This window comes from Amphichorda felina (assembly GCF_050947745.1).
Source record: "Amphichorda felina strain 45539 chromosome Unknown scaffold_1, whole genome shotgun sequence".
Classification (NCBI taxonomy): domain Eukaryota; kingdom Fungi; phylum Ascomycota; class Sordariomycetes; order Hypocreales; family Bionectriaceae; genus Amphichorda; species Amphichorda felina.
The window spans coordinates 3,889,695-3,914,089 of NW_028145049.1; the positions used below are offsets into that span (position 1 = coordinate 3,889,695).

At 56.0% G+C, this 24,395-nt stretch overlaps 7 protein-coding genes across 7 annotated transcripts; 4 read left to right on the forward strand and 3 right to left on the reverse strand.

Moving 5' to 3' along the window:
* Nucleotides 1–173: 173 nt before the first annotated feature.
* On the forward strand, nt 174–1,461 carry ACO1O0_001279 (glycoside hydrolase superfamily; the record flags this gene model as incomplete). The annotated part of the gene is made up of 4 exons (XM_083190766.1): nt 174–543; nt 606–640; nt 693–881; nt 940–1,461. 4 exons carry the CDS (start codon nt 174–176, stop codon nt 1,459–1,461), a joined length of 1,116 nt encoding a protein of 371 aa, XP_083054625.1.
* Nucleotides 1,462–1,577: 116 nt separating this feature from the next.
* On the reverse strand, nt 1,578–1,961 carry ACO1O0_001280 (uncharacterized protein; the record flags this gene model as incomplete). The annotated part of the gene is made up of 1 exon (XM_083190767.1): nt 1,578–1,961. One exon carries the CDS (start codon nt 1,959–1,961, stop codon nt 1,578–1,580), a length of 384 nt encoding a protein of 127 aa, XP_083054626.1.
* A 1,211-nt stretch (nt 1,962–3,172) lies between these two features.
* Nucleotides 3,173–4,327, forward strand: PEX10 (ubiquitin-protein ligase peroxin 10; the record flags this gene model as incomplete). The annotated part of the gene is made up of 1 exon (XM_083190768.1): nt 3,173–4,327. The coding sequence occupies one exon, from the start codon at nt 3,173–3,175 to the stop codon at nt 4,325–4,327; it is 1,155 nt and encodes a 384-aa protein (XP_083054627.1).
* Nucleotides 4,328–4,878: 551 nt separating this feature from the next.
* On the reverse strand, nt 4,879–6,605 carry ACO1O0_001282 (LYAR-type C2HC zinc finger protein; the record flags this gene model as incomplete). Its single annotated transcript, XM_083190769.1, has 3 exons — nt 4,879–5,964; nt 6,017–6,139; nt 6,585–6,605. 3 exons carry the CDS (start codon nt 6,603–6,605, stop codon nt 4,879–4,881), a joined length of 1,230 nt encoding a protein of 409 aa, XP_083054628.1.
* Nucleotides 6,606–10,624: 4,019 nt separating this feature from the next.
* On the forward strand, nt 10,625–12,004 carry bem46 (Alpha/Beta hydrolase protein; the record flags this gene model as incomplete). Its single annotated transcript, XM_083190770.1, has 4 exons — nt 10,625–10,750; nt 10,823–10,866; nt 10,997–11,635; nt 11,830–12,004. The coding sequence occupies 4 exons, from the start codon at nt 10,625–10,627 to the stop codon at nt 12,002–12,004; spliced, it is 984 nt and encodes a 327-aa protein (XP_083054629.1).
* Nucleotides 12,005–12,736: 732 nt separating this feature from the next.
* On the reverse strand, nt 12,737–15,798 carry FAP1 (uncharacterized protein; the record flags this gene model as incomplete). Its single annotated transcript, XM_083190771.1, has 5 exons — nt 12,737–14,009; nt 14,070–14,165; nt 15,387–15,582; nt 15,640–15,707; nt 15,764–15,798. The coding sequence occupies 5 exons, from the start codon at nt 15,796–15,798 to the stop codon at nt 12,737–12,739; spliced, it is 1,668 nt and encodes a 555-aa protein (XP_083054630.1).
* A 4,315-nt stretch (nt 15,799–20,113) lies between these two features.
* On the forward strand, nt 20,114–23,241 carry ACO1O0_001285 (glyoxal oxidase N-terminus-domain-containing protein; the record flags this gene model as incomplete). Its single annotated transcript, XM_083190772.1, has 3 exons — nt 20,114–20,216; nt 20,283–20,451; nt 20,589–23,241. 3 exons carry the CDS (start codon nt 20,114–20,116, stop codon nt 23,239–23,241), a joined length of 2,925 nt encoding a protein of 974 aa, XP_083054631.1.
* Between the last annotated feature and the right edge of the window lie 1,154 nt (nt 23,242–24,395).

Below are 24,395 nucleotides of genomic sequence, written 5' to 3' on the forward strand. Positions count from 1 at the left end.
TGCCCCTGGCCGAGACAGGTATAATTAACTCGGACAGCTATTCGACCCCAGCCTCCCAGTCAGACAGCCAAGACTATTGGTATATGAACAGCTCCTCTTCGAGCAACACATTCAATCCTCTTCACTCTCATCTCGACTTACGACTACGAACTAGCCGCCATAAACAACTGAAGATGCGATCTACTACCCTGGCCACCCTTGGCGTCGCTGCCACCACCGTGGCTGCTGCCCCCAGCTATGTCATGTACTTTGACCAGTGGCACACGGCCAAGCTCCCGGACAAGACTGTCACCGCCGGCGTCACCCATGTCATCACCGCCTTTGCCACATCCGACACCTTCAACTCGGGCTCCTCCTACACCCCCTTTATGCCCCTGGACCAGGTCCGCGCCCTGTTCGACGATGGCACCAAGGTCTGCATGGCCATTGGCGGCTGGGGCGATACCTCCGGCTTCAGCGCCGGCTCTGCTACCGAGGAGACTCGCAAAACGTATGCCCAGAACGTTGCCGACACTCTCGAGCGTCTCGGATATGACTGCGTTGGTAGGGACACCTCCATGACACCGACCGGTACTCAACCGACCGTCTACTGACACGTCATATAGATATTGACTGGGAGTATCCTGGTGGCAATGGTAGTGTTCGCCGACTCCGTCCATATGTACAAAGATGCTAACCATGGACCAGGCGAGGACTACAAGCAGATCCCCAATGACCAAAAGGTTCAGGAGATTGACAACTACCCGCTCTTCCTGTCGGAAATCAAGGCCGCCATTGGCGACAAGGAGCTTTCGATTGCTGTACCCGGCCGCGAGGGTGACATGATTGCCTTTACGGCTGAGAAGGTCCCCGAGATTGATGGCATTGTCGACCACGTCAATGTGAGTGGGCGCAAACATCCTCAAAGCTACATATACCCTCTAATCACCAGTACAACAGGTCATGACCTACGATCTAATGAACCGCCGTGACAATGTCACTAACCACCACACTGGCATTGAGGGTTCCCTCAAGTCCATTGACCTGTACATTGAGCGTGGCATGACCCCGAGCAAGATGATCCTCGGCTTCGCCTTCTACGCCAAGTGGTTCACCACGAAGGATGGCGCTGACTGCCCCGAGCCCCTCGACTGCCCCACGGCTGAGCTCGAGGCCCCCGATGGCACCGACACGGGTCTGTCCGGCGCCGTCACCTTTGAGGAAGCTAGCTACACCAATGCCGACTTTGTCTTCGCCCTCGAGAACAGCCAGACGGACGAGAAGCGAGGCGGCGAGTGGTTCTGGGACTCGGCCAAGTTTGTCTTCTGGACCTGGGACAACCCTGAGCTGATTGCCCGCAAGTTCGACGAGATTGTCAAGCCCAAGGGCCTGGGAGGCGTCATGGCCTGGAGTCTGGCCCAGGACAGCCACGACTGGTCTCACTTCAAGGCCATGGCCGAGGGCGTCAAGGGCATGGCTTAAGCCGAGATGAGAGTGATGTGTATATGACATGACATGGACAAGGTGTACACGAATTGGCGTTCCTCTGTACTGCTCAACGAAGCTCTACATTTTCTTTTCTTTTCATGTGAATCGAATCATCCCGTGCCCCCATGGCGAAACGCCCCATGTACAGCCAAGCCGACAGCTGGGAATCCCATGATCCTGTCGTGCAACCCATTCTTGAGGATCTGCTCCCTGATCAGGCCCCATCCCGTCCGCCGTTCCACCCCCCACCCGCCGGCGCCCATGTCCACCCTCGTCTCCGACTTTTGCTTTCCGAGCTCCTCGAAGCTGATACCCGCCGGCTCCGTCGCGTCGACGGCGTGCCAGAAGAGCTGCTCGCTGTGCGACCAGGGAATATCATAGTCGTGGTTCTGGAAAAAAGGCACCGTGAGGAGAACTAGGAAGGCGCAATAGCTGGCGACAACGCCGACGACTGCAAAGGTGGTGGATTGCAGAGCAGTCGCCGCGACGCCCATGGCGAATGGATCCCCTGTGTGGATTGGTGAGGGAACTGGCTAGCGTGACGACACAACCTATAATCAGGCGTGTGAAAAGATGCGTGTCGTCGGTCGAGATGGTACAGGCGAGGTCAGGAGACGATGAGGCACTCGAATAAGGCTCGGTGAGTGAGCTAAATTGGGGACAGTTGGTGGAATTCTGGCGATCTAGGCGCTTGTTGCACCCAACAACTCGTTGGGAAGCTGAAACACCACGTCGTTAGATCCCAATGAGATGGAACCTGCCCTTCCCCTCGCGGACTGAGAAAGTTCTCTGGCGGATAGCTAGCCTCATTCTATTTCGAGTCACGGCGGCCTTCTGGGTCCTCGAGACGATGGCATCATGGGTGCTCCTGGGCCGTTAGAAATGGGTGTATCTCAAACCGTTCGACCGCGAGATATTGACGCTCCCTCTGCCTTGGGGGTTCTGGACTATTGCCCCCATCGCATTCTTATACGGCCTTGCCTGCATCTTCCAGCTGGTCGAAGGGCTGTGCGACATTGATGCATCCGCGTTTGTGCACGTAGACTGGTCGTAATACTTCCCTCATATTGATTATAGCGGTAACTAGGGATGTATATTAATGATAATGAAATGTCAAAATTCAAATGATGTGGCGTAAACGAGGTTGCTGATGAAGCATGAGATGGTGTTGAGGAGCAAATCTGGGGTTGTTTTGGGGAACATGGGGAAGTCAAGTGGTGGTGGCGCACATGATACAGCGCGCTCTCTGGCCATACAGTGGTACATAAGATCGCTTCGTCAGAACGGCACATGACTGATTTTCAACGTAAGGCCGCCAAAGACTTCAAGCTACCAAGACCACGTTAAAAAAAAAGTTAAACTAATACCTTAATACTAACCAAGAGTATTAAAAATAGCTCTTATAATAACATAGTAGTCGTTGATAATGACAATATGGGGTTGGTTGCGGGTTTTTGCCCTTCTGACGAAACGATCTTAAGTACCACCGACTGGCCGCGTCCCGAGGTCCAACGTCAATCGCCTCGCCTCGTTCTTGCCGAAAGCTTCATCCGTCACTGGCATTCCCACCCTCACAATTTCCAACGACGCGATACCCGTATATTTTTCGCAATTGCACCTAGACGTAAATTATTGCACCGGTAGTCATCGCGGATTTCAAGAGACCTCTGCCCTGGCAGGCCATGCGCCATCCTCCTCCGCCGCCATGACCTCGACCAAACCGCCCACGACCTCCTCCTCCTCCCCCATCTCCCCTTTCCCCTTCGCCGCCGCCCCCGACATCATCCGCTCACACCAGAAGGACGCCTACTTCACCGGCCACCTCACAAATACCCTCACCGACCTCCACCGCCGCCTCCTCGGCGCCCGCTCCGCCCACGCCCTCGCCCCCGAGCTCCGCACCGCCGCCTCCCTCCTCTACTTCGCCCTCACCACCCTCCCCGGCAACCGCACCCTCGGCGAGGAGTACTGCGACCTCGTCCAGCTAGAGGGCCAGACCGGCCGCCTGCCCTCCGTCCGCCGTCGCGCCGCCTACGTCGCCGGCTCCATCCTCCTCCCCTACCTCGTCTCCCGCTCCCTCCCCGGCCTGCGCCAGCGCCTCCGCCGCCTGCTCGAGCGCCGCCTCGACTCCCTGCGCCGGAGAGACGCCCTGAAGGGCGCCGACGCGGGGACAAAGGCCAGAGAGACGCGCCTGTGGGAGTACATCCTCCAGCACCTCCCCTCGCTCACATCCTCGGCGCCCTTCCAGGCCCTCACCCTCGCCGTCTTCTACTTCAGCGGCACCTACTACGAGCTGTCCAAGCGGCTCCTGTCGCTGCGCTACGTCTTCACGCGCTCCGTCCCGGACACACCTGACCGCGCCGGCTACGAGGTCCTCGGCGTGCTGCTCGTCGTCCAGCTCGCTGTCCAGGGGTACCTACACGTGCGGTCGACGCTGCAGGCATCATCATCATCGTCCACCACCTCCCGGGAGCGCGCCGCGGCGATCGAGGCCGCCGGCGCGTCCAACGTCTCGCTCAACCACGACAACTCGTACACGGCCAACAACGACCTGCTGCTGCCGGGCGGCGCGGGGGCCGCGCAGGCCACGAGGGTGGACATTGCGGCCACGACGCACACGCCCGTGGGGAGGACGCCCAAGTTCGAGCTGACGGACGACAAGGTCATGGGGTACATCAAGGGCCAGGAGCAGCGCAAGTGCACCCTGTGCCTCGAGGAGCTCAAGGATCCGGCTGCGACGCAGTGCGGGCACGTCTTTTGCTGGGAGTGCATCGGCGACTGGGTCAGGGAGAAGCCCGAGTGCCCGCTGTGCAGGCGTGATGCCATGGTGCAGCACATCCTGCCGTTGAGGGTGGTATAGGGTAGTTCCTGTAATTACAGACACGGCAAGCGATGGGATCAAAGACGGATTGTATAATGCCAAATTCATTCAAAATCATGACTTGATGCTGCTAGATGCTCCCTATATCTTTCCAATGGTATCGTGTCCCCGTGGTTTCCGCCGGCACATTACCCCTAATTTCTTTCCTCACCACGCTCCCCGATCCTGTCACCATAACAGATACACAGCCCTCAACCTCCCTGTAGGACTCATTCCCTTCAATTAGATGGTACATTTGCACGTGCGCATGCCATTGCTCGCCTTTAATCAAGCTCAAGTCCAGCTTGGAGCTCCGTGCCATGCACCAATTGGCAAAGAGTATTCCTCATACCATCTTACAAAAAACGGTCCAAGATGCACATCTCTTTTGTGGGTATCTTGCCTGTAGAATAGAAAAGGGAAGAAAAAGGAACCACTGGTTCGAAACGATCGCTCAACTCCATTTTTACCGCTTTATGTTTTGCCCGACCCATGATTGACAGCACATAGGAGAGAGAAAAAGGAAAAGAGGGGGGAAGGTGGCTCGCCGCTCAGATCGAGAAGAGCACAATCTCCCCGCGGTCGTTGCGGCGTAGACGAATGGATCGCCAGAGCTCCTTCTCCTCCAATTGCTTCGTCAGGTCGGTTCCAGCGGCTTGGCGCTCGCGGTGGAACCGCTTGAGAGTCTTGTTCATGCTGCAGCCACGCTCGCTCTCGGGACCCTTGTTGACATATTCAAAGAAGACGTCGGCCCGGGGCTTATAGACCACCATCTCGGCGCCCTCGCCGCCCTTTCCTTCCTTGGAGCGGGTTTTGTACTCGATGAGCTTGGGACTCTTCTCTCCGTGGCGCGAAGAGCTCTTCTTCGAAGTCTTGCGCTTCTTGGTTTTTGTTTTGGAGCTGCCTGCAATCATGCCAAAGATGCTGTTGCTGACTTGACCGCTCTTCGAGTGCTTCGACTTCGTCTTCTTTAGGGGGCTCGCGGGTGAGGGTTCAGCGACGTCGGCACCCGAGTAGTCGGGGGAGGGCGGGAAGGTTGGGCGCATGAGGCTCTTGATCCCGCCGGTCAGACCCGAGTGGAGCACAGGAGGGGCATCGGTCATGACTTCGTCGCCAGGGACTTCGAGATGGAGCCGCTTCCTCTTCTTGTCCGTCTTGGCATCTCCATCCTTCTTGCGACGCTCACTCTTGGCGGGCGCTGGAGTCTCATATGGCCCGTTGGCGTACCGTAGAAGGGCCTCGTCGTCCATCAAGCCAGAGGCATCAACATATTCCTCGTTGTACTCGTAGCGGACCAACGATTTGCTCTCATCAACCTGGGATGGGTGCGCGAGGTTCAGGTTGGAAGCATTGGGGGTTTGGGAGGCGTCGAGAAAGTCGAAGACATTGATGTTCTCCTCGTTTACGGCAGCAGGCGGCGTGGGAGCTTCCGGCAGCAGCTCGGCGGGTGACCTCTCGTCCTCTGTCTGTCCCTGGTATTCCTTCCATGTCTCGTCGACATCCTCGACGTATGCGTGTTGCACCATGGCGTTGGATTGCTGGTTGCGCTGCTGGTTTGGGGTGTTCTGGGTCTTTACCCTCTTATTCTTTTCCTTGTAGAGGGCGCCCTGATACTTTTGGTCTTCGGTCATGCAGCTCTGGGTCCGGTGTTAGCAAGGCAGAGGGTTGGAGGGCAGTTGCTTCACGTACTGTATGTGATCGATACTGAGTCCCGGGGAAGTGCACCATGCAATCAATACAGGTGAAGGTGGCGCCGTGGCAGCGATTGCGATGAGGGTCGAGCTTCTTCTTGGTGAGGACGTCACCGCACGACTATCGGGGTGAGGTTAGATCAGATGGAGTTGCCGGTGGTAGTTGGATGAGATGGATGCAGCGTAGTGGGGGGTTTGACTGGGGAACGGAGGTGTAATAAGGGGCAGAGGGGCACAGGGTGGTAGAGACGAGGGAAGTGGACCACGCGATCAGCGAACCCGGGGAGAATAGCCTTGGAGGGTAGGAAGGGGCGTAGTGTGTAAGAGAAGTGGTGTGTTAGGTGTGATGTCAGGCGCTTGATCGTGTGAGGGATGGTGGGATGGATGGTGGTATGTCATGGAGTGGGCAAGGGTTCAGTTTAAGGACCAGGGGACAAGGGAGGTCAGACGTATGAAGAGGGAGGACTTGGCGGGAATGGGGGAGACGCGAGGGGAGCTCATGCTAGGCTGTGCGACCAGCCACATGCCATGCCTTGCCATGGCATGCTTTGCTCATAGGTACTCACCTCACAGGAAAACGAGACCATGACGGCAGGTTCTTGTTGATTGGGCGTCGGCTTGGGCGAGAACAAGAATGAGGCTTGAGTGACCGCGGTATTTTACGGAGGTGTCGATGTGCCCTTTTTTCACTTCTTTGCAGATGTGCTCGTTCCTGAGTGGACGCTGGGAGGACCGTGACGAGATGCGATGCTGATTCGATGGGGGTGAGGGCAGTGCTGGAAGCGCTGAGCAGTGTGCGGCGCGAAGAAATCTTCCCAGCCAGTGCACGGAGTACTCGTAATACAGCGTGCTGGGGTGAAAGACGGAGGGGTGTTCTGGCAGACTGGGGCCGCTGACGGAAAAGGGGCCGCTCTGTTTCCACAGGAGGGAATGCGTCTCAGAACGGAAACGGCACGCGGTGTCGATGATGTTCGGACGGGTGGGTGATCAGTGAGGCACAGAGGCAGTGAGGGGGGCTTTTTTTGGGGTGGGAGGAAAAAAAAAGGAATCGATGGATGGAGGGGCGGGGACGGGCGCTGAAGATAGCAGGTGGGAGGATGGGCCAAAAGAGGGCCAAAAGAGGGCCGCTGGGCCAGGAACCAGGAAGGATCTGAGAGTCGTATTAGCGCTAGGCGCAAATCGCGAATCGCTAAGCGCAATGGGGGCGCGTGAGACTGAGACGTGACTCCGCGAGACTGCAGCGGGATTGCGAGTAGGAGGCGTCGTGGTTGCTTGGGCGGTGCTGATTGTTGGATGTGTTGATTCGGCAGCGCGAGTGAAATTACGCTGCTGCGCGTTGCTGATGGTGTGGTGTTGTGGTGTCGTGGTGGTCGACGGCGTCAATCTTGGTTGGCAGGCACGTTGCCGTTCCTATCGGGACTGCCTTGACTCGCCGCTTGTGTCGCAAACTCTCGTCTCTTGTGCGCCTGGGCTGAGTTTCGGTGTCTACAAGTGGCTAACACCCAGCAAATAGGCGGCACGTGACATGCAACAACGGTGACTCTGCCTGCCTTTGGCCCTACAGTGCAGTATTCATGACGACTGACCGTCACTGACAGGCCATCTTGGCATGTCGATTGTCTAACAAAATCAGGACTGTGTGTCTTTGTGCCGGGTCGGGCCAAGATGGTTCCCTGTCCGTGAGACTGTGATGCTCAAACCTCTGCTCAAATTTTTTGCGCCTCCCTTCACCCCCATCCGCCGCATTTTGCCACGGTCCAGCCCAGCGCACATTCAACCCGAGCCTGTTTTGCACAGCGCAGCCACGTTGGACAGCAAAGCCTTTCCTCCCAGAGAAGGATTCGCTGTCATCGATTAGGACTACATCATCCTACCATGGGAGAGAAAATACCGCAATAGCGTAGACAAGTGGTAACATTTTTACCCAGCCCCAGTTCAAGGCGACAGGAAGTATTCCATGATGTCCAGCCAGGTAGGTACTCCGTTTCCGTACAGTACCTTAGCTTGCAACGTCGACTGTGATAGGGCCACCGCACTCTGCTCCACTCACGCCCCGCGAACAGCCGTTCCTCCAGGGCAACCACGCGCCGACTGCCCAAGCCTGCCAGGAGACGTGGCGTGATTGGCTGAAACGGCCTGCTCTGCGTCAACTCATTAACGCCCAGATCACGAGGGCTCCTTCTCTTCACGCCCAATTTCGGGGTGGGCGCAGTCGGCCAAGTCGTCATCAACAACTCCAGGTGTTGGTCGGCAATTGTTGATTGCAAAACAACACGTTGAACTGCCATGGCCTCACCTCAGTATTAGTCGTACACACCTGCTCCATGTCACAGATTCGTCAGAGCCCCTTGATACGCCCATGACACTTCGACCCAGTTGCCTCGTTCCGACCCCCTCGCTGCTGATCGGCTCCCAACCATGCGGTTCACCCCGTCCATACCTCCATAGCGGGCCAGCAGATCCCGAGGCCAACAAGTTGCATTCTTGCGAAGCCCAAAACCGCGGCCCTCTCCCAATCGGCTCGAATAAATGCAAGGGGCGCGCTTTGCTGCCTTCCCTCTTGGTGACGCGCTTGTACGTGCATGGTGATTGACAGTGGTATCGTCCATCCCATCATCCAACTTGCATGAAGGAACAATCATGGGCAAACTATGGCGCCCCTGTGCCTCCTCACCCGTCCGGCAGCCTTCCCATCTCAGATTCCCGACCCTGCGGCGCCTAGAGACGCCGGCTTGGAACCTGGGTGTATTATTAGTACTACTACCTGCGTAGTATTGTGACTCTGTACTACCGACTCCGTAAGCCCGGCCGATTGGGAATCAATGCCGGTGCCCAAATGTGGCAAGCAGCGCCTCACCAATTCCTCTCGTCTCAGGCGAGCAAACGGCACAGCCACGCCCAACTGGCTCGTCCTATCACCAACGAGTCACCAACCTGCATGAGGACGACGAGAAAGGAAACCCTTTGAAGTCGGGCTGAGACGAGGCGTGTTTCAGGGGCCATCCTCGGTTCAGCCTTCTTTGGGTGTGTTACGGAACGACATATGATGGGTCAGGTATGGAATGGATTGACCTCACAAAGACCCGTGCCTGGCATGGCTTTTTTTTTTGTTGATATGTAGCATATGAATAGCGGTGCTAGAGTTAATATCAAACTCAATGTGGTATGCTAGTGCGCTCAATGCTCTGTATCGAACAGGTATTACTACGAGAACATCACGGCAAGGTCCAAGGTAAAGTATGAGAGAAAGAAAACGATATTAAACTCCAAGCAGCCCATTTAACAACCTCCCTTGGTAGTGGCTAGATACCCACCTCCTAACACTTATTAGTCTGTGCACGGCACGCCAATACCACGCGTGAATACATCCGGTAAGGAACACTCCTCGGCTCCCCATAGCTCGAGCGCAAGAGAGTCACGGGGTTGGAAGGTGTGTTTATAAATATACAACGAATATAAAAATATAATAAAGGATGCGATTGTTGTCTGGGGTCAACCAACAGAGACGAATAAGCACAGTTTGTCGAGAAGGCCTTTTTTTTTTTGTTTTTTTTTGGTAGGCCATCTTTCCACGAAACAGCGCACTCTAAGAATGTATTATTTATACACTTCGATTACGAGTATGTAGTATAGGTACCCATATATGTTACTTGGTTATTGAGCTAGAATCGGGTAAGCTTGTTCATATCCACCGTATAACCCTTGCATGTTGAGCGGGTTGATTATTATTAACGACTGGAAGTAGCAATTATCCGAGGCAGTACAGTACTCGTATCAACATTTGCCAGATCAATAGACATGATATTAAGACCGATTTGCGGGTTAGGCGTCAACTACTACCTCGTACGTAGCGTAACTCCCGGGACCATTTCGATGGAACTCCCCCTTCCGGGCATGTCTTATTGTCCGGTTCATGACCTGGCATGACGCGTGTCTCATCCGGGGAATGGTGTCGGCGGGCCATGATAGGTGTTCTGGAATTTCGGTGATGGAGCAGGCCGGAGCGCTGGATCTGACCATCAGGCATGAACCCATTGGCAGGGCAAAGGGCATTGGTATTAGTTGGTACTCCGAGTATTCGTGCTAGTGGCCACTAGTATTGACACCGGGCCATCCGTAATTGCTTGCTGGCAACTATTGAGTCATGGGCGGCGACACCGTGGACCTCAACAGAATTGCGGCCTTCTCTGACCTGTCGCTTCTTGATAGGAGAGGCGACGGGTACGGCCACTACGGTGGCGGGAAGGGGCGGCAAGGGCCGCTGGTGGCCGTCGGTCGACCAATTTTACGTTGCGGTCAGTTCCCACTGTCTGCCCAGGTCGGGTAGGCTGGTAGGCGCTCTGGGCAATGGTCCAGTGGACTCCAGTGGACTCCAGTGGGCTCAGTGGGGATCTGCCCCCTGTATCTTGCCTCAGCTGCCTGCAAGTGGTCTTAGGTAAGGTACCCGTGGTGAGCCCCTCGAACCACTTCGCCCCAAAACCCTCCCATCTTCCTGTTCACCACTGTCCATTGAAATCTTCCATCTCGTCCTCCAGCCTCGCCTGGCGACTTCTCTCTCCTGGGCCAGTCCCCCGCTCCTCTCCCTGTCAATGCACTTCTGCCCTCGATGCCCGGGCGCAGAAGCATGTCCAACGATGCACCCCAGTCGACCATGAGTGCCTATCTCGAACAGACCAGCTCCGTCCTGAGCTCCGTGGGCAGCTACTTGCGCCTCCCTGCCCTGGCTTCGACGGTATGAAGGCCGCCTCCGCCAATGGTGCAACCAAACCATCATGCGCGTCGACTGACACGCCCCGTTGCACAGGGAATCGCCGCTGTCCTCACCACCCTCCTCTACTTCAAGCAAAAGTACGTTCTGCATTCGAGACGCCCCGACACGGCCGGAGCAGCGCCCAGGGCGGTGCTCCATTTGGCATTGACCTGGGCCGAGCCATACCCCACTAGAGTTCCACGCGCTAACCGCCTTTGCCCTCCACAGAGCCCTGATCTATCCTTCCAACTTGCCCGCAAATGCCCGCACAGAAATTCCCCGACCGTCGCAATTTGGCATCCGAGACTTCGAGGAGCTCGTGATCCCTACCAATGATGGCGAGAAGTTGTCGGCTTTCTATATCCGCGGACCCCGCGGGGGCGGGAACTCGGGCATCACGATGCTCATGTTCCACGGCAATGCGGGCAACATTGGCCACCGGTTGCCAATTGCCCGCATGATGGTCAACTTCATCGGCTGCAACGTCTTCATGCTCGAGTACCGCGGTTACGGCGCCTCGACCGGCGAGCCCGACGAATCCGGCCTCAATATCGACGCCCAGACGGCCCTGGACTACTTGCGGTCAAGAGCCGAGACGCGCGACCACCGCATCATCGTCTACGGTCAGAGTCTCGGCGGTGCTGTGAGTATCAAGCTGGTGGCTAAGAACCAAGAGGCGGGCGATATTATTGGCCTCGTCCTCGAAAATACGTTCCTCTCCATGCGCAAGCTCATCCCTTCAATAATCCCACCGGCCAAGTACGTGACGTTGCTCTGCCACCAGGTGTGGGCCAGCGAGTCCATATTACCCAACATCACCAAGGTGCCCATACTCTTCTTGAGTGGTCTCCAAGACGAGATTGTGCCGTGAGTGCTACCCCCCTCCCCAAAAACTGTCTGTCCCTTTATTGGTCTCGTGATGATCGAATTTGCATCACCCACAAAATCTGAACCCCTGCGGTCATGATTAGAAAGCAAAGTTTTTCCTGATGATCTATCTACATGAACCCTCTTGTTCTCAACATTCGTCAAGGAAACCTGGTAGACTAACATCATGCCAGACCGAGTCACATGCGCCAGCTATTCGACCTGTGTGCCGCCCCAATCAAGAAGTGGCGGCCACTCCCCGCCGGAGACCACAACTCGAGCGTACTGGAGGAGGGTTACTTCGAGGCCATTTCCGACTTTGTCGTCGAGGTCACGAGCGAGACAGCCAAGGAGAAGACATCATTATAGCACGTAGAGTCGCTCGGAGGACGGAGGCAGAGGCTGAGGCGTTGGATACGCACTGTGAATATCTGTCCGGCCTTTGAGCGACGGGACCCGGAAACCCTATGAATGATACCCCCCACGTCTGCACACCCCATATACTGCAGGCGTGATGACGACATACGCATAGATTTAACGACTATAGTTAATGAGACAGCTTTACAGCCAAGTGAGACATGCCTGAAGCTCGTGTTTCGAAGTGGTGCACCGGTAGATGCAGGTGGGGGAGACCGTTGACCATGTGATGGCGATTCAACACCATCACCACCACCACGGGCGAGCATCCCGAGACGGGTGGTCTCGTGATAGGACGGGCTGCGAGCCCAAAATAGCACCTGGGCGGGCATCCTGCATCCGACAGTTTCCTTCAGCTTAATTCCGGTTCGTTTGCGTGAACCACTGGTATGGTTTGTTTGTTTGTTTGTTTGCTTGTTTGTTGTTGTAGCTCTCACAATGGGCCCAAGTCGACCTGCTTCGCAGCGACTTAGAAAGGACGTATCCATAGACGGCCTTTTTTTTCATGCGTATCTAATGTTGATGGAGCTCATACTCTTCTAAATTTGACAAAATCCTTTCTAATCTAGAACTCCGGCAATGCTCTGCGGACAAATATGGGCTGTCCCAAACATCAGAACCCTTCCCTTTCTCCATCAATCGTAAAACATCGTCTACCGTAGATCCCGTCGTGCGTCCAGCATCTCAGCACTCCACATCCCCGTCCAGAACCCCCCACGTCTTCTCCGGGCTCTTCTCCGAGGGCTTCTTCCGCAGCCCGAGCATCCTCCGCCCGGAGCTGCCCGCCGCGGGCGGCTCCTGCGCCGGGCTGCCGCTCTCCTTCCTGGCCGCGCGCCCGGCGACAGCGTTCCACCCCGTGGGGTCCGGCCTGCTCGGCCGCTCGCGGCGCGTGACGTTATCGAGCGGGTCGGCGTGGGCGAGCAGGACGCCCCCCGCGAGGCCCTTGGCCTTGGCTACGTCGACCATCTGGTCCCTGAACTTCTCGAGCGAGGTCTCGAGGCCACTGGGCGCGAGCGAGGCTGAGTAGGCTGCGATGATGCGGATGAGGACCTCGTCGCCGTGGAGGAAGCTGACGTCATGGATGCTGAAGTTGCGGGCCGTGAAGATGGGGTTCAGCGCGCTCTTGATGTCGTCAATGGTGAGCCCGAACGCGGCCGACGTGAGGAGCAGCGCGTTGAAGGGAGGTAGGCTGGCTTCTGGCTCTTCGGGCGCCTTGGTGGCAGCAGCGGCTGCTTTGGCGGCCTGCTCGGCGGCCTGCTTCTGCCGGATCTTGACGCACTGTCCCACGGTCTTGCTGGGCGCCGAGACGAACAGGGCCTGCTTTGCGACGGTGACGTGTCGGTGCGGCTCGCGGTCTTCGCTGTAGCTCTCGAGCCGGAAGTCCTGAGCCAGGACATGCAGGAACTGGCGCTTGACGCTGGGCATGGGGCCGAAGCGCATGCGGAGCTCGTCCTTGCTCTGGGCGAAGACACGGAACTCGCGCTCCTTATCCTCGGCCCAGGGCCCCAGCTCCTTGAAGAGCTGGATGGTGGTGTCCGAGTAGGGGACGTGGTCGGTGAGCTCGGAGCTGGGGTCGATGTTGAGGGCCTCGGCGAGGCGCCGGTTGCGCTCCAGGCGCAGGCACTCGTCGTCGCACTCCATGCGCGGGTGCGAGGGCGTGGGATTCCCGCTGCTGGTTAGGCACTTGACTTCCTTCTTGCGCACGCCACAAGGGCAGGTGACTGTCACCTTGGCCTGGCAGGGTAGCGACTCATCGCATGCTGTGTGGGGTGTGAGCGTGGGCTTCGACAGATGTCCCGCAGGGCTGTATAGCTTACGTGAACGCCCATGGCAGTAGCTCTGGCAAGGATGCTCGCAGAGCAGTTTTGGCTTGGAGCAGACCTGGCCGCATGTCTTGCTTGGGCTCTTCTCGCCGCTGCATTCTCCTGGCTTGTGGCAGGATTTCTTGCAGATGTGTCTGTGCAAATCGGGTCAGTGAGTGAATGTCTCTTGGGGAATAGGGGCTGACAAAACCTACCCGCACTCGAGCTTCTTGCCGCAAGGCTTCCCACAGTGTGCCTCCTGGAGGTGGCATGGGTGGAACGAGATAGTATCCTTTCCGCAGACGCAGGTCCTATCGACCAAGAAGGGGCACTTGGGACACTCGACATCGTCTGGATGACAGTGGTGGTCGACTCGCGGGTGTCCACAGCTTGGGACCTTGGGGCACTGAAACCTGCACTCGGGGGGGCGGGTGCCGCAAGGCTGGGGAGGCTGTAGAACCGTCTTCCCACAGTTGCAGCTGATCTCCTCGAATATGGCCTCGGGACAGCTCCCGCAGAGGCCACGGTGGCACATCTGCTGGCAGTTGTGCTTCCCACATTTGAGAAGCTTCCCACATGTCCTGATGCAGATGTGCTCGGGCTCAAACTGGGGGACGGGGCCCTTCTTCCTCCTCTGGGCCGCCTGCCTCTCGGCTGCCTTCTTCTCCCCGGGGCAGCAGTGTTCTCCACACTTGTGGCGTCCACAGTTCAAATTTGCCTGACAGACTCTCAGACATAGAGGAGGTTGGAGGTCTCCCAGGTGGCAGAGCGAATCTGTCGTAGTCCGGCCACATCTGCAAGCTATTTCGATATGTTCCACGCATGTCGGACATTCTCCCTCGTGGCACTTTGCTTTGCACAGATGGCCGCACGGGAGCTGCTTGTCGCAGTGCTTTTGGCAATGGGGGATGGGGTCTTCGCAGGATTGCCTCGGTTGCCGCATCAGTTCCTCAAGAGGCGTCTTCCCACAGGGGCAATGGGAGATGGTGTCCGGAGCAAAGGGGCAATGGCCAGGCAGCTCGTCCTGAACATGACATGACTGATAGCACTTGTGGATACCGCAGTCAAAGCTCCTCGCGCAAACCTGATCGCATGAGAATGAACCCTCGAACCACGACTTGTCCGCCGTGCTGTACGATTGCTGAATGTCGCCCCGCTTGTAACATGGCATCTGCTTCTCAACGCGGCCGCAATAGCACTTGGCATCGAGAATCAAGTCGCAGTCACCGCAGAGCCCAGCGTGACAGGGTCGTGGGCAGACATGAGTCCCGCAAGGCAGAAGATCACCGCAAGGTTCCTGGCAACTCCAGCCATTCTGATAGTCGGTCTCGCGACAGGGTTTGCGGACCTCATGTTTGCCACAGAAGCACGGTTGAGTCGGGCCCATGGCGTCGCAAGGGGGGCATGGACCTGCGTGGCACTGCAAGGGACAGGGGTGGGGGCAAGTCGGCCGAGGTTTCGAGCACGTCTGTCCGCAAGAATGAGGCGGAAGAGATTTGCTAGCCGGCTTCGGGCTGTCTTCCTTTCCACACCAGCAGTGATATGAGGGGACATCCTGGACCATGGAGTTGCAGCCGGGACACCTCCAGGAGCCGTCGAACTCGTCCGGGTTGCCTTCTTGCTGCTTCTTTGCGACCTGTGGCTTGTACCACATCTGGACGCATTTGAGGTGGAGGACGGTGTAGCACTTTGGGCAGGAGTAGACCTTGGAGTTCCGGAGCACATCCTCTGTGCAAATGACACATTCGTAGTTTGCGCTACTGATGTCCTCGTGTATGCGCGTACCTAGGTCTGTAGCAGTCGACCTTGGTAACTTGACCTTTTCGGCACGCTTGGCCTTTTGCTCTGGTTTGCTGTCTTATGTCAGTACTTGATATCGGCAAAGACAGAGCCTAACCAACCTTCTCACAGCCATAGCTTGGCCGGGGACAAACTCGGGAGCATCCGCGCTTAGAGAAGGTGGAATAGACACCGAAGCCGTCTCATCATCATCATCATCTCTTTGTGTGGTCAGATGACCACCAAAAGTCCTACGGGTACTCGGAGCCCCTGAGGGCCGAGGAGCAGCGTTTGTTGACCCCCGACCACCTCTACGCGCGCCCCCGCGCCTTGATCTCCCTCGACCTGCTGAGAATGGGGGGTTTTGAGCCGGAGTCTGAGACGGCCCAGAGGGTTCCTGACGCGAAGCTGTGTCCTGACGTGAGGGTGTGTCCTGAGGGGGAGCTGTGTCTGTACGTGGCGCTGAACTACCAGCGTTGCTCTGCCCACGGCCTCTGCCACCACGGCCACCTCGACGGCCTCGAGATTGTCTTTGTGGACGGGGCTGTGATGGGGCCTGGTTACCCTCCTCACCAGCCATGATGACGGACTGAGTTCCAAGATTTAGCTGAGTTGAATGTAAGGACGAAATGGTGGATATTGTAGGATGGCCTTTCTCAATAGTGGTTACGGTGGTAGTATGTGGAGGCTCAAAATGGCAAACGGAGGATGGCCGGCCTGTGCAAAATTGAAATATGCAACCGCTTGACAGATGAATCTGGACAAAAATAAATCAAAACAGCCTTAGGGTGAGGTTCGGAACAAGGTGAAGTTGATATTCAATCTGGGGCGAGGTTGAGATTTTGGTGGAGCCCCCGGATGTGGCAATCTTTTCTCTCACTGGCGGGCCTGAACTTGGCTAAACCTGCCTGAACTGCCTCACAATGAGTCACTGTTAAGACCATCTTTGCTCTTTCCCAAACACCAGCCAGCAATTGGCCAATCGACGGCTATGGGCTGGAATTTGCACCAGGGAACCATAAGAGTCATCCTTATTCATCTGTCAGCCTCGCTTCCTCAGCCCCCTCGTTCTGCATCATGACTCGACGCGATCCTCAATCCAGCCCGAACCACACGCTGTATGAGAATTAAGCTCATGGCAAGCTGTACATACCCACTAATTGGGCGCCGCATCATTCCCTGGGAGAGAGCCCTAGATCACCATCATGCCATTCTTGGACGCTCTGACAGCAACACGCGGCTGTGGCCTACCCTCACGATCGACTCACCTTAGATACCCCACTGGACCGTCAGCCAAACCGACTCGCGGCTGGTCACTTTGCTGTTTAACCTATTGCGGAGTACTGTTTGGTCTATAGGGAGCTTGAACGTTGATTGGATTCTCGTTGCAACTGAGGCACATGTCCCATACCCCAGATTCAATTTGCGGAGCATTTGCAACCCTAACCCTACTGACCCGCGTTGACCTGTCAGCCGACCTAGCCAAGCCAGGCAATATCATCTAAATCTCAACAGAGCGTCCCAGTGTCAACGGGAAAGTGCTTACAAGAACGGGAGTTGCGAGAATCATTGACATCCATCATATCAATCAGACCGACGCTCACCGAGCATCCATGAGGTCCCCCCAATCCACCTCCTTGGCTCATAATTTACGGCTCACATGCGATGACGGCGAGCTGCAGAATCCGGAAAACAAATGGCAGGCACGTGGGCATCATGTCGATAGCGCCAAGAGTGGCATCTTTCTGTCAGTTATGGGCGTGATCAAGCCACGCGTTAGACAGCAGGCTCGCGTTCTTACCCTGTCGTGTCGACGAGAATGGGAGGTTTCAGCTGGGGGGTCTAGATCCCATATATTACTTTTGTTGTCTGGAGTGGCATTTGCTCGCCAAGGGCCTTGGAAGTCAGCCGCAAACCGTAGGCGGTTGATAACAGCAGCTCATCATGACCAACGCCAATGACTCCGAAGAGAGGGGCATGAGCGTTGTTCACGAAAAAGTTGGAAATGAGACTGGGGACATACTGGTGAAAAGAGTTCTAAATATGGCCTCCGTATCCAACATGAAGGAACAGCTCAAGAAACAGGGCGCAGCAGAGTGATCGAAAACGAACTGATGCATCCAAGACACTACTGTCTCTGAGCTCTCTGAGCTTGCTGGCATTCTCGTACAGATACGTTGCACATTGCCAAGACTGCCCACACAGATACGATATGCAGAGTCATTCAGGTCACCGCCTCCATGCGAGAATGCAGCCGGCCGCTCTGGCACCAATTACCGTTAGAAGACATTTTTACACCTTCGGTCAATATTGCTGCCCCATATTGTCCTGAGAAGATTCCCGGGTAGCGCAGATCCGATTGGAGTTGGGCCATCCAGCCATCAATGACAGCTGACAACCGAGGGGCCGACCTGGGTTTTAGAGAATAAATATGAGACGAGAGAGGCGCAGGGGTCCCCAATAGGGGACCTGGCACCCGGATCAGCCCTCCGTTCGGGCCGCTTGACTTGATCGAGTGGCGTGAGCTAGTAGGACCCTGAGATGGTGAGATTCGGGTTGATAGTTGATACTACAACCTCGACCTGTTCTTCTCTGCATTCAACTTGTCGGACGATGCCATCCGTTTGGTGACTGGTCATCTGGGCGTGCTTGCCTGATTTAACTGGACATCTGCACCTGCCCGGAACATTGGTAAACCTATCCGTAATTCGTGCGGAAGGTGCTTGCAAGTGGAAGGTTCGAGGTTGCCAGACATGATTTATTGCCCTTGCAGGGTTCCCAGATCGTCCCCCCCCATATAAAACTCCCCAAATTCTCCTCCTCGTGTCACCCAGGAACCCTTGACTAACCGTCTTGATTGACCCGTTGCCGCCAAAAACTACTCGCATTTGAGAGGCCTCAATGGCCCAGAAATGCTCCGCCGTCTTTTCCGAGATGATCGAGGGGATGCGCCCTGTTATCTGAGGAGAGCTTGTGCACTATGCAGTTTCGCACATCCATCGCCGAGTCCAGGCCCTCTCGGGCTCTCACCGGATCAGCCCCGTCGTGCCTGTCTTTCAGGCCATTCGTATGACACCACGCGCAGTTTTGGTCACCTTGGCCACCTGTTACTCAATTATTCTGCGTGGCGGCGTGGCTGTAGGCCTATCCGCCAAGCTATCGAATGAGCTGGGCAACACTGACGACACTGCAACCAATGCTATTGGCAGAGTTTGCCGTCGACAATGGCAACGGCTGATGTGCATAGGCTGGCCCGCAGATGCATGTCCCTGGATGCAGCCTGCCCATCCCGGCCTCCTCCCGTCTCGTATTCCTTCCACCCGATGAGCGATGACCGGTGCCCGATGCCCGATGCCATGGTCGAAGTATTGGCCGCTGATAATGGAGACGTGTGATGGACTCTGGAAAGCCCCATCTGGCATGTCACTGCCCAATGATGCTGACCGTCATTCTGGTCATGCTGTGGTCTCCAATGGTGCGCCCTTCCTTGACAAATTTCTTCTCAGCAAGTTCCTAGGGCTTCGCTTGGTGTCTTGGCTGTCTAATTGTCTCCCCTGCACGGATGGGCAGTTCGGAAAAATGGCGTCCTTCTGTCATGTTCATATCCTGGCTTGGCCAAGTACGAGTACACATGCCCCGGGCTATAGCCCGTGGGCATCCGCATTTCATTATGACGGCCTTGTCCATCTCAATAGTCCCAGCTCTGGCCCACAAGGCAGCCGGAGCTGAAAATGGACACACCATAAAGGACTCGCATATCGCCCCTCTGCGTGCCGTCTTGCTGTGACATTTCCCGTCAATTTGGTGTTTACATCATCCAGCATATACGGTAGCATCTAGAGCGTCCAAACGACTGGACTTTGGGGTCGACCAAGATGGCAAGACCAGGATTACCTGTTGTGTCATGGGCCGTCCTATCATTGCTCCTACCCCTTTCCGAGGCTGCCTCGTACCAAAGGCGCGATCTGGACGCCCCTCTTGAGCTCGGAAATGGCTGGGAGTATCAAGGATGCTATGTGTACTTCACCATGTCCAGTTCCACTGATGATATGCATGAGTGCTGATCAGCAGGCAGCGACGTCGGGCGCACTATTAACAAGGCAGGCAAGGTTGATGCGCAGATGACGAATGAAATTTGCGCCAACTTCTGCTTCGATGGAGGATACTCTTACTTCGGAACAGAGTGGCATGAGGAATGCTTCTGCGGCGACAAGCTTGCGACTGGCGGGGTGGAAACTGAGGAGGCTGAATGCGATACTCCATGCCGAGGAGATACAACTCAAGCTTGCGGTGGTTCCAACCGCCTGAGTCTATTCAAAAGACCAGTTGTGTCACCCCAAGAGAACCCGGGATGGGACGGCTATGAGTCGATTGGTTGCTATGCGTGAGTCTCAGAACAAAAAGCTGGCTGTTGGGCAACGCAGCAACTGACTAACAAAATCGCAGCGAGGGAAGTGCGGGAAGGGCTTTGACATACGAAATGCACGATGTGCCTGCTGACGAGCTGACGGTCAAGAAATGTATCGAAGGCTGTGCAGACGCCAACTTCATCCTAGCCGGCGTTGAGTATGGGGGCGAATGCTGTAAGTCGCCCGTTCCTACACAAAGGTACCCTGTTGATTATCGAGCATACCGCCTAACGTAAGCAGACTGCGGGAATACGATCTCTAATGGGGGCAAACCTGCTGATGCGGAGAATTGCGACATGACCTGCAAAGGAAACAAGACAGAGCTTTGCGGTGGCAGCAATCACTTAAATCTATACGACTTTGAGCTGCAGTACTCAGGCGGGAGGGCGGAGACCTCAGCCCCATCCAGGTAAGGGGGCTCTTATTATATGCACGCACATGGACGGACTTGTTGGTGCACAAGGCTCCAATGCAAATCCTGACGCGTCTCTCGGCTATTGGCTGACTATCGATTAGCGGGCCAACAAGCTCAGTGCCCTTACCTAGCCAGCGAGCTGAGACAAACATATCACCCGAGCCCACGGTGGTAGAGCCGGGAGTGCCAGCCACGACTTCATCCTCAGGCGTCAAAGAGAACCCCACAGAGTGCCCCTATCAGCCTGTATCCGTTGGATCATGGAACTGGTACGGGTGCTACACGGAAGCGACGGGAACTCGGGCGCTCAGTGTCAAGACTACAGCCGCTGATGACATGACCATCAGCCAGTGTGCAGAGTTCTGCGATGGCTACGCTTACTTTGGGGTCGAGTACTCCCGAGAGTGCTTCTGTGGGAACAAGTTCAATACAGGGTCTGTTGCAGTACCGGCCTCCCAGTGCAATATGATCTGCGGAGGTTCCGAGTGTAACTACTGTGGCGCTGGCAACCGTCTCTCCGTCTACACCATTGGCGACGCCCCCCTTCCCTCGGAAACTCCTGGCACCCCTACCCCTACAGATGTACCAGAGGGCTGGGACTCCTACGGCTGCTGGGTGGATAGTATTAATGGTCGCATACTTGCTTTCCAGGCCCCCGACGATGCTCAACTCACTCTCGCATCTTGCGTTGCAGCTTGCGCAGACCGAGGCTACACCGTTGCTGGCGCAGAATACTATACACAGTGCTTCTGTGGCAACGAGATCATCAACGGCGGTGCCAAGGCTGACGACGAATCCCAGTGTAGCACTCCTTGCGGCGGCGACGCCGATCAAAAGTGTGGTGGCCCTGATCGGATGAGCATCTTCTCCATGGGTGAGCCTGCTGTCTTCGGTCCTCCAGGACCGATACCATCTGTTGGCGACTGGATCTATCAGGGTTGCGCGCAGGACAACATCGACGACCAACGAACGTTCCCCTGGCAGCTGATCTTTGAGGACACCTTGACCCCCAAGCTCTGCACCGATGCATGCGCCGAATTCGGATATATGGCAGCAGGCCTGGAGTACGGAATCGAGTGCTATTGTGGTGATCCGGCCAATATGGCCACCACCGGTTCCAAGTTTGTCGATGATGAGGCCTGCAATATACCTTGTGCTGGCAACGGGACGGCCATGTGCGGCGGTGGTGCACGCTTGACCACCTACTTCTGGGAAGGCGATCCATTCTACTCCTGGGACTTCCCCGAAGGCCCTGCAGCTGGCCGCTATCAGTTCCTCATTGGCGGAGTTGTCATTCCTCTCATGACCTCGCAGGCCATCAACGGCAAAGTCACCTTTGTGGAGAAATGGGGAACCGGACCGCCAAACTCGACTGGAGCATACGAGCTGGATCTTTCCGTAATTAACGACTTCGGCGCTGCCTGGAGGACTATGCATGTCAAGACGGACGTCTTCTGTGCCGGTGGTGTCACGCTCCCTGACAAGGCTGGAAGGCAGCTCGTTGTTGGTGGATGGTCCGGAGATTCGACATTTGGTGTTCGCCTATACACTCCTGACGGGTCTGCAGGCGTCAAGGGAAAGAATGACTGGGAGGAGAATGTCGATGTCCTCAGCCTCCAGGACGGCCGATGGTACCCATCTGCGATGAACATGGCCAACGGCTCTGTCCTTGTCGTCGGTGGCGAAGAAGGATCCAACGGTGCTCCAGTGCCGACCCTGGAGATTCTGCCGTCTACGGGGACGCCTCCTCTGTACATGGAATGGCTCGAGCGGACTGACCCCAACAATCTCTACCCATACCTGGCGGTCCTTCCGTCAGGAGGCATCTTTGTTGCCTACTGGAACGAGGCCCGGATTCTCGACGAAGTCACCTTCGATACTATCAAGACACTTCCTAACATCCCTGGAGCTGTGAACGATCCTCTTGGTGGACGGACATATCCTCTTGAGGGGACGGCAGTGCTTCTACCCCAGCACGCCCCATACAACGACGATCTCGGCGTTCTCATCTGTGGTGGCTCGACCGAGGGCCCTGCAACCGCACTCGACAACTGCGTCACAATCTACCCAGATGCCGCAAAGCCCGAATGGGTCATTGAGCGTATGCCGTCGAGACGTGTCATCTCATGCATGGCCCCTCTTCCAGATGGGACATACCTTATCCTGAACGGCGCTCAGCATGGTGTTGCTGGGTTTGGACTGGCTGAGAGACCTAACCTCAACGCCCTGCTCTACGACCCAACCAAGGCTGTGGGTAGTCGCATCTCAGTCATGGCCAACACGACTGTCGCACGCTTGTACCACTCCGAAGCCATCACTCTTCTCGACGGGCGAGTTCTTGTTTCGGGGTCCGATCCCCAGGACGGCAAGAACCCGCAAGAATACCGGGTCGAGGTGTTCGTCCCGCCGTACCTTCTCGGCGGTGACCCGCGCCCTACGTTCAAGCTCGATAACAAGGACTGGGACTTTGAAGAGAAGATCAGTTTCACGCTGGGCAGCGCAGCTCAGAACGGCGCCATCACTGCTTCGCTCCTGGGCTCCGTTTCCAGCACTCATGGCAACTCGATGGGCTCCCGAACATTGTTCCCTGCGGTGTCCTGCACCGGGACCAAATGTACCGTCACTGCTCCTCCGGGACCTTACATCTGCACTCCTGGTTGGTACCAGTTCTTCGTCTTGGATGGTGGTATTCCTGCCGTAGGTGTGTTTGTTCGCATCGGCGGCGATCCTGCCTCGATTGGCAACTGGCCAAAGGGCGAGGGTTTCACTACACCCGGTGTTTGAGGTCACTCTGGATGGGGGTGTCTGGTATATAGTGGATGAGATGGAGGTTGAATAGCGCTGATTGTCAATTTTTGTCTACGTAGTCGGAGAAGGGACCTAGAGAGGCACTAAGATGTAGGTAACCAGACAAATACAGGTGCTTTGACGAGAAACTGGCTGGTAATTCTGTGGAGTGAAGTTACTCAGACTGTACATCCAAGATTGCACCACTACTTCCCTCACAGCCCTTGTATCTGCCCACATATTAGTATAAATATGTATTATGTGTAAGTCATCATACAAGGAACGCTGGGTACTTAGAGTAGAAAGGTAAAGACTGTAACCCAGACAAGTGGATTTTGGTTACGGAGTAGTTCGCAGTCCGAGTAACTCTACACACTCCTTGTGATGGGACTGGTTGGACATACTTACACAAACCGTCCACAAAAGCTCATGTTTCTTAGGATATATGCGCACAGTGACAACTGCCAAACACCCGTCAACACTCAGACAGCGATCTCGCATTGCTATGGTTCGGTTTAGCTAGCTGGAGATCCTAGCAGCTGTTGCAGAGCAGCGAAGCAGTAAACTGATATTAATTAGAAGCATCTGATTGGCAAGGGGTGGCGATGATGAGCGCGTAGCGTCCCCAGGAGGGGGGGGGGGGGGGAAGGCGAGGGGGGGACCTTCAGAATGGGCACATCTTATCAGACAGACCAAGTGAAAGATTCCTCGGCTAGCATATGAACTTGGTGTTTTCAAACTGCCATCTCTTTGAGAGTTTCCAGCTCTTTCATCTACTACAACATCCCACCTTTTGTGAGTTTTAGATGAAACAATGAGACTCGCCATCGCAACTACACACATCGCCTGGGCTTTAAACAATGAAGCCCTACCCCAAGGTTGACTTGGGCTACGCTACCCATGAGAGCTCCTCGATGCAAGTCTTCGTCTGTTTCTCATTCAGCTCAATTCTATAGAGCCGCACCCACCCTGACCTGATACATAGCCAACCTGGGAGTATTATTCGTTCAAGAACATTCACTACGGTGATCCTCCCGTTGGTCGACTTCGTTTCCAGCCTCCACAGTGACCGCACGGTGAATGGGGGTTCAGCCGGCTTCAAGTGCCCTCAGACCGAGGTGAGAAGTCTGGATAACTTCCACGGCGGCAAA